Source organism: Sceloporus occidentalis, unplaced genomic scaffold (genome assembly GCF_023333645.1).
Source record: "Sceloporus occidentalis isolate IW3139 unplaced genomic scaffold, rSceOcc1.0.p SCAF_1, whole genome shotgun sequence".
Taxonomy (NCBI): Eukaryota; Metazoa; Chordata; class Lepidosauria; order Squamata; family Phrynosomatidae; genus Sceloporus; species Sceloporus occidentalis.
The window spans coordinates 82,797,551-82,812,989 of NW_028316981.1; the positions used below are offsets into that span (position 1 = coordinate 82,797,551).

The 15,439-nt window shown below is 39.6% G+C and overlaps 1 protein-coding gene across 5 annotated transcripts in view; it reads left to right on the top strand.

The window, feature by feature from the left end:
- The window catches only part of LOC149321733 (transcription factor COE1), a 483,412-nt gene that overhangs the window by 317,475 nt on the left and 150,498 nt on the right, over window positions 1–15,439 (top strand). For all 5 annotated transcript variants that reach the window (XM_089527644.1, XM_089527686.1, XM_089527655.1 and 2 more), the window contains exon 7: window positions 5,067–5,148. In XM_089527644.1, coding sequence (XP_089383770.1) covers window positions 5,067–5,148 — 82 coding nt within the window. The remainder of the gene's footprint in view (window positions 1–5,066; window positions 5,149–15,439) is intronic.

Here is a 15,439-nt window from a genome sequence, read left to right on the forward strand (position 1 = left end):
CCTGTGTACAGATTTGTTTAAAATTAATATTGTACTTACCACAGATTTATGAATCACTCTTTCTAGGTATATTATAGATATGTTTGCTGATATATTGCCAGTGGGAAAGGGTGTGATCCCAAGAACAAATTAGACCAAGATGATAAAAGTTTTGTCATTCATTTTAAAATTTTTACATGAATTACTCTCCTTCTCAACAAGAGAGGTGATATTTATATTAAACTTCAATTGCCTAAAAAGCTTCTTTTTATTCCCAGTTTGTGAGAATGTTGAGAGGCTTGTTGCCTCTTTAAAAATTGACATAAGAAGCAGAATTGGTCAGAAAAGCCTTTACACTAAATCTTTTTCATGAATGGGAGCTGTGTGGGAGCTGCAGATACATTCTTACACACAGCTCCTATTTACTCCTGGAGCATTTATTTTTTGTGCACAAGAAGTTCTTGATGGATTGTGTCCAAGGTAAACTGGCTGTACATGTTGATTTAACAATGATCCTAAATATGTCATGACCTTTCCTAGTTATGCTGGAATTGCTTTAAATGATTCTCCCACTATAGTCAAGAGTAGTCTATGGTGGTTGTTTTTTTAAAAGTAGGTGGTGGTTTTCTTTTACTTTTAAGAAAAAAACCCACAATCTGTAGCCAAATGCTCTCTGAGCTCTTGTTTTTATGGTCCATTGGTGCAAAACACTGAGGAAAACATTTTCTGCAAGTTTTATCTCTCTGACTTGTAAAATACAGCCTCCCTTCTTGAAGAAATGTGTCGGGGTCATGGAACTACTTCACTGATTTGTGCATAGTTGACTTAGAAATATTCTGCTTTTAAGCATTTTGCAACTACCATGAACAAAGTTAAATTCCAGCTTCTTTCAATTTTTTTGATGGACACAACTAATTCGATTTGGTGCTCATTAATCACTGCCCATGCTTAAGTAATAAATTTCATTCTGTTCATAGTGATTTACAGACTGATTAGAAGTGTGCAGTATTAGTTTAAGAATATTTAGTTGATTTTATTTTATTTAAATCCTTTTGGTACCACCCTTCATCAAATAAGATTTCAGGGCAGATACAACATGTGTAAACAATAATGCAATAATGAGCTAATCTTTGCATGATAAAACATAATAAAATAATCAAAAACTGTTGCATACAAGCATTTGTAATGTGCAAATAGCAATGTATTTTAAAGTATATGTTATTAGCTTATGGAAGCATTTGTACTCAAGAACTGTTGGCTAAATCAGGCTTCTTTCTTTTGATCACCTATAGGGATATACACTTGGCATAGCCATCCATAGAAATTTACTATATCCCTGTAGCTGGTAGAAAGCAAATAAGAAGCCTTCCACTTGCAACATTTTATGTCCTGATGTGGTTTGTTTGATATATTTTGTAGTTACTTTTCAATCCAACAAACTTTCCAAACTAGTAAACTACTAAACAAGCCAATTAACAACAAGATGTTTTCAAAAGTCAGCCATACACTCCATAAAACCTTTTCAGCTGAAGGGTTTCACATAGGGGAGAATTCCATGCGTATGGGCCACCACTATGAAGATTATCACTCTAGCCATCCTTTACCAATCTGGGCATGGGCTGAGAGTGGGCTGGGAACATGGGCAATTGCACAACTCAATGCCTAGATTGTTACCATCTCATCCTTCTCCTGTCCTAAGGTAAAAACGCTTTTGTTCTATTATGGGAGATGTTCCGATTGGGGATGGGATAGTAATGATCTGGGCACAGAGCTGTGCAATAGCCCATGTTCCTAGCCCGGTCTCAGCCTGTGCCCAGATCGGCAAAAAGGCAATGTGATAATCTTCAATGTCTGGTAATTGCCAGCTTTACCGATTAGGCCAGTAATAGTGCCTCTGAGGATGATCTTAAAATACAGGCAGATTCCTTTGACTGTGCATGTTCCCTCAAATAATCTGCTACCAAACCATTTAGGACTTTAAATCTGAAAAGCTAGATTTTGAATTGTATTTGGAAATGCACTGGCAACGTACATTACAGGTATATCTGATGATCTAGCCTAGTAATAGGAGCATTTGCATTCTATATCAGTTGAAGTTTGTGAGTCTTGTTTGAAGACAGTCTTGCCTTAGAGACTCCAACTAAATGTCTGTTGATGGGGAAAATAGGGAAGAGTTAATTGTGTACATGATTGTTTATGATTGCATATGAGCATGGATGGAGCTCACTGAATCACCCTGTTAATTTCCCTCTCTCAAAAAAAGAGAGGGAAAGGGAAAATATGCAACATAATCTATCATGTTTTTATTATTATTAATATGCTTTATTTATATTGCGCTGTAGATTTACACAGCACTGTACAAACAAACAATAAAATGGATAATGCTTCTCCCCGACCATTTGGGCTGGGGAGGAGATTTTGCTGGCCTCTCATTAGAGACCAGCATGTTAAAGGAAAACAGCATGCTCTGCTGGCTGTTGGGAGAGGAGGGGGCGGGGTTTAGCTTGCTTGGGGCTTCCCTGCCCAAACTCCTCTCACTTGGCTTCAAACGCTGGCCCACCCTCCCACCTCGACATCAGTGTGAAAATTAATTCTGGTCGCCTCGGGGCCGGGTAGGAATTTTCTCCCCCTTCCAAGGGTTTTTTCGCCTACCCCACACTGTTGGTTGAGGACTTTGACAATTGGCATGGGTGTGGTCATAAATAGGTTCCACGCATAGGCGGGGGGAGATAGATGTTTCGGTGAACACCTCGGCACCCTCCTAAAGGGTGAAGCTAGGTCTCTGGAAATCACGTTTAGGTCTTGCGAGTAAACGTGAAGGGAAAGAGACTTGCCTTGGGGCTGGCTTGAGATTTAAATCCTCACTTAAGTCTGGCGAGTTAAGTGGGGGAGTCTTGGGTTGGCCTTCCGGATGCCGGCCGGGGAGCAACCCAAAGTATGGATTGCCCTTGGGGCACAGGTGTTTTCGCCCTTTGGAAGCTGGGGAATTGGTCTTGGAGCAGACCATCTGCCAGCTGTTCCTACACAAGGTTCTCCCCCCTGGTTTTTTGCAGTTCTCGAAGAAATAAGTTTAAATAAGTTGAGTTAAATAAAGTTGCCCATTTTATAATCCAGTTCTCTGTGTCTGGTCTCATTATTAATGAGTTGGTCAGCAAAGTAAACCTGCCCATGGCATACAGTCTAAGAAATAATTGCATAATACATATAAATAATACATAACCATATAGGTAAGTGTTCAATAAAGTAAAGCAGGCAACAAATTAAAAACGTCAAATAACAAATAATAGTCACGCAATGCCTGGGAACGCTTCTCTGAACAGGATGGTCTTCAACTCAGTTTTGAAACTGGTTAAAGAAGTGAAAACATTTCTTCTGTGAACTTCAGTGATGACTCCTAGAATGTAACCTATATTGAGAAACTGTAATATTTCTTTTAAGCAGTGAGTTGATTGATTAAGCAGTTAAAAGCAACACAGCTAATTGACTGCAACCTTTAATAAGTTGACAGACCTAATTAAAAGGAAACCCAGGCTTACTTGCAAATGTCTTAAAAGGAAACACAGATGGGGGTATTGTCATGCTCTAGAGTATTGTTTGTACTTGGGACATTATGCTTCCTTTCTGACAATTTGTGATGATGCAGTCCTTATCCCGATTTGTTTGAATTTGTTTCCCATCACTAACCATAGTTTTGTTATGCTGCAATAAACAAAGCAATTTAAAACAAAACAAGTGAAAACAATGCTTTTCATTAGTATCTGTTCCCTACCTATGAAATGTTGCTTTCAGGGAGGAGTATCTGATATCAAGTGTGGTGACTTTGTGAGTTCACCTTCTTTTACTACCTCCTCTTCTCCCTTTCCCTCCATTTGGCATTATGATTTTGGAAAGTCGAACAAGAGCAATCTGATCTTATCTAGTGGGACAATGGCATAGCAACATGACAGCATCACAGTATATCAACCTATGTGAGTCACAATTCACTTCATTTGAGATACCTCCACCCCCAACAGAAAGCAACAGAAAGAAGAAAAAGAAATATATTTTACAAACCTATTCATTTGGTGGCTATTAAACATCTTTCAAAACATGAAGCCACTGCTAAACTGGAGAAGTTGCAATGTGGCAGAGGTGCAGCATTGCACTAACAGCCCCACAAATATTACAGTTGTTGTAGTGTGGCATGGTAATGGCAACATATGACATCATTGTAATGACTGACACTGCCAAGTGGCCCATAGCACCCAACACCCTCCATGCAGGTGATGGAGAAAACTCTGTACTCATGCTGTGTCAATCTAACAAATTTGCAAAAGTAGAAGACGTAAAGATGAACATGACAATAATGCTTTTTCTGCATCACAATGCTCAGCCAAGTTTATTCCCACCCATTGATTGCAATATTCTCCTTTGCTTTCTGTAAGAACACCTTCTCATATCTATAAGCAGAAAGCAGAGGCAGGAAGAGGTGTGGGAAAGTCTTGTATTGAGTGGAGTGGAGGAGACAGCAAGGTGAGAAGACAGCAGGACATTTTTTTTTTGGGGGGGGAGTGACAGAACAATGTGGACCATCAGTACTGGGACTTCATTATTACCTGTTTGGAGTGCATTTGCAGAAAGAAGTAGAAAGAAACTGAAGTGTGCTGGTAAACTGGGGTTACACCATGAACAAAAACCCTTGCCTACTTTAGGAAACTATGAAAATTTCAAGCATTTATTTGGTTGAACCTCTGAGTAAATCTATGACACATTTCCCCCCAGAATCTGTTTTTTAAAATATGTGCTTTTGGTGTAGATTAAGTATTTATGTATGATCACTTATATTAATTATCGCAACAGATGGTGTACTAGATAAAAAAATTCTTAAATGTTTTAGACACTAGTATCCATCTCTAGCCTGGTCTACAAGGTGGAATCCATTTTTAAAATGTTTTGTCATATTTACCTCATTCTTTTTTTCTTCTTTCTCTCTTGAGAACCAGTTTTTAAGAAACAATTTAAAATTATTAAGTGCTTGTCCAATAAGAAAAATCACTAGGAAGTTATGAATATTTGATATAATAAACATCATATCTCTTTCCCAACAGGTTCTTCTTGAAATTTTTTCTTAAATGTAACCAGAACTGCTTAAAAAATGCAGGAAACCCTCGAGACATGCGGAGATTTCAGGTCAGTATGCCTTTTTCTGCTTCTGATTGAGGATGTAGGCTGGGGAAAATTTCAGCCAAAGTAATCTGGTTGATCTGTTAAATTTTGCTTTAAAAAAAAAAAAAAAAAAAGAGCACATATGTATTGTGATTTGTAGTTATTGTGAGCAGCTTGATAGACAAAATTGAAACAGAAACCAATAATAATGACGACAATAATGAAGAAGTGTTAAAACATTAAGTTTTTTTTTTTAAAAAAAAACAAACCTGTGGGATCTTAACCAGAAAAATGGAATCTAATTATTAGATCTGTTTCAGTTTTAAAATCCCCCACTCTATTTCATCCCACCCAAGAGGAAAAAGCAAGTCACAATTGAGTTGGACATCGCAATGAATGATTATATTACAGTATCAAAAAATTGTGATTCTGATTTAAAAAAAGAAAGAAAAAAAAACCCTTATAGACGATGTAAAAGTAACTACATAGTTGGAACTTGGTGCTAGATTTTGGGGACAAAGTGATATAGATACTATTGTTCTTCAAAATTTAATTCTAAAAACCAGACACAGTTCTTTTTTGTTGCCTCTTTTTGCTTTTATAAGAACAAATTAAGGCCATGTTATTATTTGCATTATTCAGGTTCATACAGGTTGTGTCCTACCAATCTTAATACAAACCACTAAGTACATGGCAGGCCTGCAGTTTTGCATCAGATATTGAGATAGTCAGTTAGGACCTTTGATGACTGGTCCCTCCACCTGATTTCAGGTACTTCTTCTGCTCTGTAATCCTGTAATTCAGTGCTATTCAAAGTTGTGGTCCCTGGACCAAAGTGACTCCCCGAGCCATTAGATGCCAGTCTCTGGCAAGTTTCTAGGAGAGAAAGAAACAATTGTAGACATTGGCGCGTTACAGACTGCCCAGAAGGGGCGGTCTGCCGCTGCTGCCATTTGCGGCACGGAGGAGCCCCAGCGTCCAAACCGCGAGGCTCCTCCGTGCTGCAAATAAGAAGTGCCAAAATGGCGCTTCTCTTTGCGGCATGGATATGATGCCGCAAGGCGCCAATGGCGCACTCGCAGCGTCACATGCGCCATGTAACGTGCGGACTCAGCACATCCGCTACATAAACATGGCGCCACCATTTTGTACAGACTCGGTCCATATTAGGGTTAGGGGCGTGTGGAAGGGACGCCCCTTTCTAACCCTAATATGGACCCAGTCTGTACTTTATGCCCTTCTGTAACGGGCCATAGGGCACAAATGTAGTGCTGGTGCCAGGTACGTCGAAAAAAATAATAATTGCTGGTCCCATGCATCAGATAACTTGAGAAACACTACTGTAAAATACATTAGAATAGGGTTGAAGAACATTTGGTCTTCCTAGTGTTGGTTGGCTGTAGCTCTTATCTAATGTTCTGTAGGCCCATTCCTTCCTTTGTGGGGGTGGGCTTTTTGGAAAGTACTGCAAGGGATATGCAGAAGGGAAAGAGCTAATGCATTTCACACATTGCTTGCAAGTGATCCAGACTTCATTGTGGGAGTTAATCCTCCATCAGGTAACCATCATCCATTTACATATATGTGGCTACATTTGGCTTTTTGTGATGTAATAATGTAATGCTATTTTAACAGATTTAACTGCTAGCTGATTGGGAAATAAAATAATCCAAATTAGCTACAGTGCCCAGAAGATCAAGATTGCTGTAAAGCTCTGCTTTATTAAGTGCTCTATTATAAGGAACCATTCAAAGCGTTACCTGTATGCCCCATGTTGAAAAGCACTACAGTGCACTGCATGAATCTTTTGTACAAACCATTCATAAAGTATACCACACTTTTTATTATCTTCTTTGCTAAAAGACAAATTATGTCTTTTCAGTTTTATTATTTTGTTGAGTGTGATGTAAGATTAGGAATAATACCTAGTGTTAGATGGAGAATCTATGGCGGGTTATAGACCGCCCATTTGGGGCGGGCTGCACCCGCCCCTTTCCCCGGTGTATCGGGGCATCAGCTGCTAGAACGGCAGCCGCTGAGGCCCCGATCTGCCGCTTTTCAGGCTGCGGGGAAGCAGCAAAACGCCGCTTTCCTGCAGCCTGAAAAGGGGTGTCCCTGGGGCTTCAAGCCCCAAGGACACCCTGCGGTGGCGGGGAGAAGGAGAAAGGGGCCGCTTGGCCCCTTTCTCCATTGCTTCACTGGGCGCAGCCATCTGAAGGCTGCGCCCAGTGAAGCAAAGCGCCGCCACAAACCAGGAAGGAGCTCCGAAACGGAGCTCCTTCCTGGTCTGCGGAAAGCGCACCCTAGGCGCCCTGGCACGGAGTGAGGACGTCACGTCCGCGCCACCCCATGTAGAGGCGGCGTGGCCGTGACGTCCTCATGACGGCGGCCGTCTGGAACGGCCGCCATCATTTTTTATGCGTGGAGCACGTATTAGGGTTAGGGAGGTGCGGAAGCACCGCACCTCCCTAACCCTAGTATGCGCTCCGCGCGTACCTTCATGGCAGTTTGTAATCCGCATCAATGGTGTAATTTAAACCAGGGGTTGCAAGGAGTGGCCTGTAGTCCACATGAAACTGAAAGGGTCATTTTGAACCTATCCCCTGGCATTTGCTAACCTCTGATATAAAGTCAACATCTGTTTTACTTTTTGGACTTCTGGACTTATTTCCTACTCCCTAGAGGATGTGATTTTGAGTTTCATTAAAAAACAAAACAAAAATCAGGAAGAGCAGTAAGAGGGGCAGCAGTGGACCCCCAACCCTTGGCATTTGCCCATCCCTTATATAAATCAAAGTAATAAACCTTGAGATCTTTCACAACCCACATTTGTAGCCCTATGATTCCACTTTAACAGTGTGGAAGACATTATGGGCCCTTTCAAACTAATAATTATAGCACTATAGTTCCAATTTAACTCTCATAGTTGCCTGCTGTGGAACCCTGGGATTTACAATTTAAGGAGGTCCAGAGTTAGAGAGTTGTAGTACATCAGTAGACTACAGATCCCAGAATTCTATAGGATGCAGACATATAGTAGAATTATAACACTATAACTTTATCTTACTTGGGCAAATAGATAACGTTAAGCCTAATCTATGTATACATTAGAACTGTTGTACTTAATCTTTTTTAGAGCACAATCTCATTTGAGCATGAGATGAACCCCTTTTGAGAAAAATACTCATAACAATATATGCACAAATTTATGTTATTTTACTGGAAATCATCATTATATTGACCAGAATATGAAGAATAATGCAGCCCCAAGCATGGATACAACTGTAGGAGAAGGGATATCTTGCAGCCAATGATACTCTCAGGGACCCTATCAGAACCTGAAAAATTGTACAATTTTCACCAAAGGTTTTTTTTTTTTTAAACAAAAACCTTTGGGCCCTTATATAGCCTTATAGGCCAGCTCGAGAACATCTAAACACAGCTTTAAAAACCTGGCCTCAGAGCAACTAAAAGTGACTTTTAGGTACCTAGACCTTCACCAGCAGTCAGCACTAAGTGGTACTGTGGCTTACTGAGGGTGCAGTGCAACCAAGTTGCCCTTAAGCAATATGCACATTCCTTTGCAATCTGTATTGCACATTTTCGCATGTTGGTATCATATACCTGTTTTACCTTTATGGAACATTTCCATGTGCAATATACCAGATTATAAAAATGCTGTATATGGTACTGGAGTTATAGAATCCAATAAATAAGTGCCTGCTACAATTCTTGGAACACTACAGCAGCTCTATGTTAATCCTGGGTCTTAATGTGGAGGAAGATGGGGTGCTAGTTTCTATCACTTATTCTGAGAAAACACAGAATAGACTGAAATGTGGCCTTTTAGGAGACGTCAGCTTGAGGGTGGTGAATCCTGATCTTGACAGAGAAAGCTAGGAAACGGCTTATTTACCTCATGACCCCACCCCTAGGGTTAGATTTGTCTACCAATTGCTACATTTGTACAGTTTATTTTTGACAACAGTTTATTGTGTTAAATTAGGGTACCATGTTCCCATATCTAAATATATGTTATGTTCTAGCAACATACAGTATTTATGATTTTCTGCTCAAAGTGCCTGTTTTGTACGTACTCAGTTTGTGTTGCCTATCTACTAAACCTTATGGGGAAAAGGCCAGGATGAAGGGGGATAAAGAGAGGTGGGGATACTGGCTGGTTGCTAGGGAGACAGGTGACAGTTCAGGGAAAGACTCAATCTTCTCTGCTTTGGAGACCAAAGGGAGTAGATTTCAAGGGAACTCACTCCCAGGAAACAAGAAATGTCTTTCAAGTTAGGGCAAATATTACACTTAGATGGTTTAATCCATTTAAGATGTTGTTGCTTATCGTTCTTTGTTGTCTTCATGTTTCGTAATCACAAGGACAGTATAGTAACGGACACTTGAAGACCCTTATTGTAAGATGTTAAGTTGAAAGTTTTGAATATAAATCTTAAGTGAATATTGCTATAGTGCAACACAACCATAACTATTGAATTTAGATGTACTGACAGTTGGTACATACAAGTTCAGCATGTCAGCTAATTGGAAAGTAGGTCTTGTAACATATTAAATAGGTGCCACAGCTAGAATTATACCCCAGCATCAGTCAGTATAATGGATTAAATGTTGGACTTGGATGAGTGTCCATATCCTTACAATCATTCACTGTCTCTCAATCTAATATACCCTGTAAGAGAAAGGGGAAGTGGAAAAGGTACATTTTTCTGAGAGAAAAGGTAGGATAACAAAAACAGAATAAGTAAATAATCTGACAATTGAAGCCCATGTTTGTAACCATAAAAATGCAACCATGTATAATTGCACCCTAATTTAATAACATATCAACTGGAAGCTAGATGTTCTCGTTTATTTTTGTTTCTCTAGTTACAGAGTTTGCGTTCTCTTCACATTGCATTGGTACTACAGTATTTGAAGTAGTACACTTAAGGACTTCCCATCAACACTCCTTCAGTGTCTCCAGCTATTGCCTCATACCTATTAAATATTGGTTATTCCATGAGACTATCCTCCAGTCAGACATGCTCTCACAAACAGGGCAATCTAGCGTGAACATCCAAGGCCAAAGCCTGTCAAAGCAACAGTTCGTGCTTACCTATGTGCTGCCAGTTTGCAACTCCCCCAAGATGTAAACTGATTTTCATATGGTAATGCTGTAGCGTGTTCTGTCAGAAGAGTAATCAAGAGCTTGTGTAGGTGACTAGGTAGGACATAAGAGAGGTTGCTGATCTCTTGACTTGTAAAGACATTCTGTCAGGCAAGCCCAGCCTCACAGCAGTCAGGCTCTCTGTGTGTAAATAGAGACTGCTTAATTACACAGGTCATGTCAATTAGCGTGACCTTAGCATTTTAAAGAAATTAATCACTTTGAGCAGAGCAGATCATATTCAGTGTGGCAGTAGAGTGTGTGCAAATACATTCAGTGGTGGTATGTTTCAGGGTTTATGAACAATGGTTACAATTTTTTTTAAAAAAAATCCCCTTTCACACTGGACTTTGCCTCCTATAATATTACAGCAAATAAAACACAACTATCTGTTGATACTATATTTTATTTTGGCAAGGCAATAGAAGCACCTAGAAAAAACAGAGCGCCCCTCCCCCCCCCCCCGGCCGGCTCCATACAAAGCCCTCCCACTGTTTCAAGCCAAACAGGAGCTTAGTCTCTCCTCCCTCTTTTTGGTAAGAGTCCCCTTGGGTGGGATTAGCGACTCCCTCTAGCTTGTGTATGCCTGCTGTCTGGAATCAATTAAGTCCCTCCTGTCTTCTAACCCATCACCTGCTTCTTCCCTTTGAATGTCTCTTCTATATTTGACTCACCTCAGTACAGATCTTTTTGAGCATCACATCTCTATGTGTCTCACTTCAGGAAGGGCCTGAAAGCTCCTTGCAATTAAATAGAAGCACGACTCTAAATTTCTAATTTAGGAGTTGGTTGCAGGGATGAGGAAACAGCAAAGAGAGGAGAGTTGAATTTTTTAAAGTTGGATAGTACCCACTATCACATGGTATATCTTTTTGCCCAGGAGGATGAGCTATCTAGAATCTTACCCAATTTTAGGTGCTTCCAGACACCAACAGAACATTTAATTTACTTATTTTTAATGAGTTTTGGTGCTATCTGTCCTTCTCTTCCTCCTCCACTTAACTGTATACCCCACCTCCCCCTGCCCAAACTGAAACTCAAGGAAATTTGCAAATTAAAAGATAGTTAAAACATACAAAAACTCAACATTAAAACAGAACTAAACTATTAAAACATTACAATATTTTAAAAAATAAAACAATGTTAAAATATAGTTTAAAACATATCCCTAAAAATAATGAAAAGTATTTAACAAGTTTAAAACAATACAGTTTAACACAATACAGAATCCTCTTAAAAGCTCTTTCTTTAAAAATCGTCTGTTCTAAAAGCCTCTTAAAATTAAAGAAAAGGTCTATCTGCCAACAGAAGGACAGCAATGAAGGAGGCATTCTGGCCTTGCCTGGGGGGAAGTACCAGAGCCTAAGGGAAGCCACTGAGAAGGTCTGATCTTGTTTCCCTACCCACTGTACCTGTGAAAGTGGTATGACTGAAAGAAGGGCCTCATCTGAGGATCTCAGGGTCAGAGCAGATTCATATGGGGAAATACAGTATGTCAGATACCTGGACCCTAAATTATACAATATTTAGCCACCATGCAAAGGTTTTCTGCTGGTGCTTAGAGTGCTTAGTCTGCCCACACTTTCACTGTAAATAGTTGTTCTTGCTCTAGAAAGTAGGTATTTTTCCCATTTCCTCCCCCAAAGGACATTCTGATCTGTGTGGTTGTTTACATTTTTGACCTCTCAATTTGAGTTGCTGTCTGTTAGGGGTGTTGGGAAAACATCACCCAAAGAAGGGGTGACACTCAGTTGGGCCCTCCTCCCCCTTACGTGCAGGATGGGTTAAACGTGAGCCCTTCACGGAAGAGACCTCAGCACTAGGTGACATCATAGCTAGTGGTGCCACTGGTGCAGTCTCCCTCCTTGGAGGTCTTAAAGCAGAGGCTGCATGGACATCTGTCGGGGATGCTTCGATTGAGATTTCCTGCATGGCAGGGGGTTGGACTGGATGGCCCTTGCGGTGTCTCCCAACTCTGTGATTCTATGTGTTCAGAGGGGCTGTGGAGATGTGCCTTTATTCTTTCAGTTTCTCCTTTCCCCAAGCCCCATTAAGGGAAAGTTTGAAGTCGGGATGCTTAGTCTGTACTTGTGCCAGCCTGAGTCCAGATGCTGCACACTGAAATTCATTTCTCCCATCTCCCAATCTTTTTTCCATGCATCAAATTTAGGTGTAAGCCTGAGAGTTGAGACTATCGTATAAATATCTTGTAAGCTAACCTGCGAGCATTTTTGGCTAAACCGTGGGATATAAATGTAAATAAGTAAGTGAGTGAGTGAATAGGTCTAATTGTAAAGAACAGCAGTAAGAGGGTGCATTTTGGTAGTCCTCAAGCACCTTCCCAAATTTGTTGCACTTTTAATACTTTGTTTGGTCTGGGTAACATGAGTTACCAAAATAATAATAGAAGTTACTGCAGGGAACTGCCTACCCCGGAGTAATTCCAGGCTCTTCTGTTTAGCATTTAGAGGTGTAAACAAAAATATAAATTTCCTTCCAGTAAAATGGAGATTATTTAAAATACCAGATATGTGCTATAAATTAATTGGCTTGCAAAACTTAATGGGCTGTGGTTAAAAATGAGGAGGAATGTGAATCCTAATCTTGAAATATTAGGTGATGTCCCATAAGAAATAAATAGGCTCAGCTTTTCAACTCAGATAAACAACTTGATTGCTTAACCTTCAGTTTTCTTCTTCAGGAGATTTTTTAAATCTTGCTTCTAGAGTATTTTCAATTAAATTATTTAATAATATGCAGAGAAACATATTTACTAGAATCTAAAGAGTATTTAAAACAAGGTATGTACTGAGAGTGGAAATGACAGGAAATTCAGGAAACCCAGTTTTACCAGAAACTTTTTTTGTTAGAATTCTATGAATCTCAACTTTTTTTTGTGGAAGCTTTAAATCTGGAGTCCATGAAAGTCTGGCACAAAGTTTGACATATCCCTTACCCCGCCCCACTCTATTTGCCAGCCCTAAATTGAAAACTGTGTTTTCTTCACAACATTTGCATAGGGTTCAGATTTGGCAGGCCTGCCCATCCCATGTTTATATGAGTTTGTCAGCACCTCATTAATCAATTTTTTAAACTGGAATATACTTTTTTTCTCTCTCATGTGTTAGTCTGTCCTTTTTTAAAAAGTTGCTTTTCTATCTACTTTAAACCACTCAGTTTCTCGTTAAAAACTAAACCAAACCAACAAGTGTTATTTCCTTTACACATCAGTTTTACATGTTCTTTAGTCTAGACATATCCTATGAACGCAACAACAATTAAAAAGCAATGAATTAATGAATTAATTTATATCCCACCTTTCCCTCACATCAGGACTCAAAGTGGCTTACAACATTTTAAAAAGTCATTGTTTTTTTAATATCCCACCACTCCAAAAGGATTGAGGCGGGTTACAACTTAAGATGCATAAATAAAATACATACATACATACATACATCAGTACATAAATCCCCTTATCACCCATTTTTAAACTAATCCACAGAATTACAAAAAGAAAAAAAAACCCAACATTATATAACAGTTAAAATCAGATTAAAATATTCACAACTGGGGCGAGACATCTTGGAGCAGACACTGGGCAATTCATATCTGTGGAGCTGGATCGCTCAATCATGGAAGGCCTGCTGGAAGAGATCCATCTTGACCGCTTCTTTGAAGCTGTCAACATTGATTATATGCCTGATCTCTTCTGGTAGGCCATTCCATACTTTTGGAGCAGCAGATGAGAAGTTCCTTTAGGTAACTGCAGCCAGCCTGGTCTTCATTGGCTGCAGTAAATTCTTCCGAGGACCTGAGTATGTGGAGTGGATTGTATAGAAGGAGGCATTCCTGCAAGTAAGCTGGACATTGTTAAAAATCCACAAGATACAAATGTTAAACCAAGCTTAAACCATTTAAAAATATACCAGATTAAATCATACATCATTAACACACACACACACACACACACCCCACAATAATTGGCAATATCCAGTGCATTGTTCAAAAAGGGCCAAGTCACTTACCAAATGTCTGTTGCAATAGAAAACATTTTACTTGTTTGCAAAAAGAAAGTAGGGAGAGTGCCAGTTTAACTACTTTGGGAAGGTAGTTACAGAGCCTGGGGGGCAACCACTGAGAAGGCGCTCTCCTGTATTCCCACAAGAGTACCTGTGAGGCAGTGGAACAGAGAGAAGAGACTCCCCAGCAGATGGGCTGCTTAGTAAGGGACAATATAAAGTCCTAAAAAAAAACAAACCTTGGACCAGAGTTGTGTAGGGCTTTTAAAGACCATAACCAGCACTTTTAATTGAGCCCCCAAATGGACCAGCACCCTGTAGAATGTTTGCAACAAGGGAGTTGTATGATCCTTGTAGCCAGCCTCAGTTAGCAATCTGGCTGCAAATCTGTGGAGCAGCTGAAGTTTTTGAACACTTTTCAAAGGTGGCTGCACATAGAGCACATTACAGAAATCCAACTGGGATCTAAGTAAAGCATTTCAAAACACATATTTTGAATAAATATTGGTGAACCCATTTAGTTCAGAAATGTCCTGTTAACCAAAGTAGGATTAGCCTAATAAATTATTCTCTACTAATTTTTTCATAGAATCATATAGCTGGAAGAGACCACAAGGGCCATCCAGTCCAACCCCCCTGCCATGCAGGAACTTTCAATCAAAGTATCCCCGACAGATGGCCATACAGCCTCTGTTTAAAGACCTCCAAGGAAGGAGACTCCACCACTCTGTGAGGGAGTGGGTTCCACTGTTGAACAGCTCTTACTATCAAGTTCCTCCTAATGTTTAGGTTGAATCAATTTTCCTGTAGTGTGAATCCAGTAATCAAGATCCTATTCTCTGGAGCATCAGAAAACAAGCTTGCTCCATCCTCAATATGACATCCTTTCAAATATTTAAACAGGGTATTATAAATAAGTGAATGCTGGTATATGATATTCTGGTGGTGTTGTAGAATATTAACATTTCAGTAAACACTTTGCATATTTAGCATTTGTCTTTATATTAATCTGTTTCTGCTACATATAGGACTTTTAGATTACTTAATATGTGCATGTAAAAAAAAGCAAGCTATCGAGAGTTTTTTTTTTTTTTTTTACTTATCCTACAGGTGCACTATGAATAAT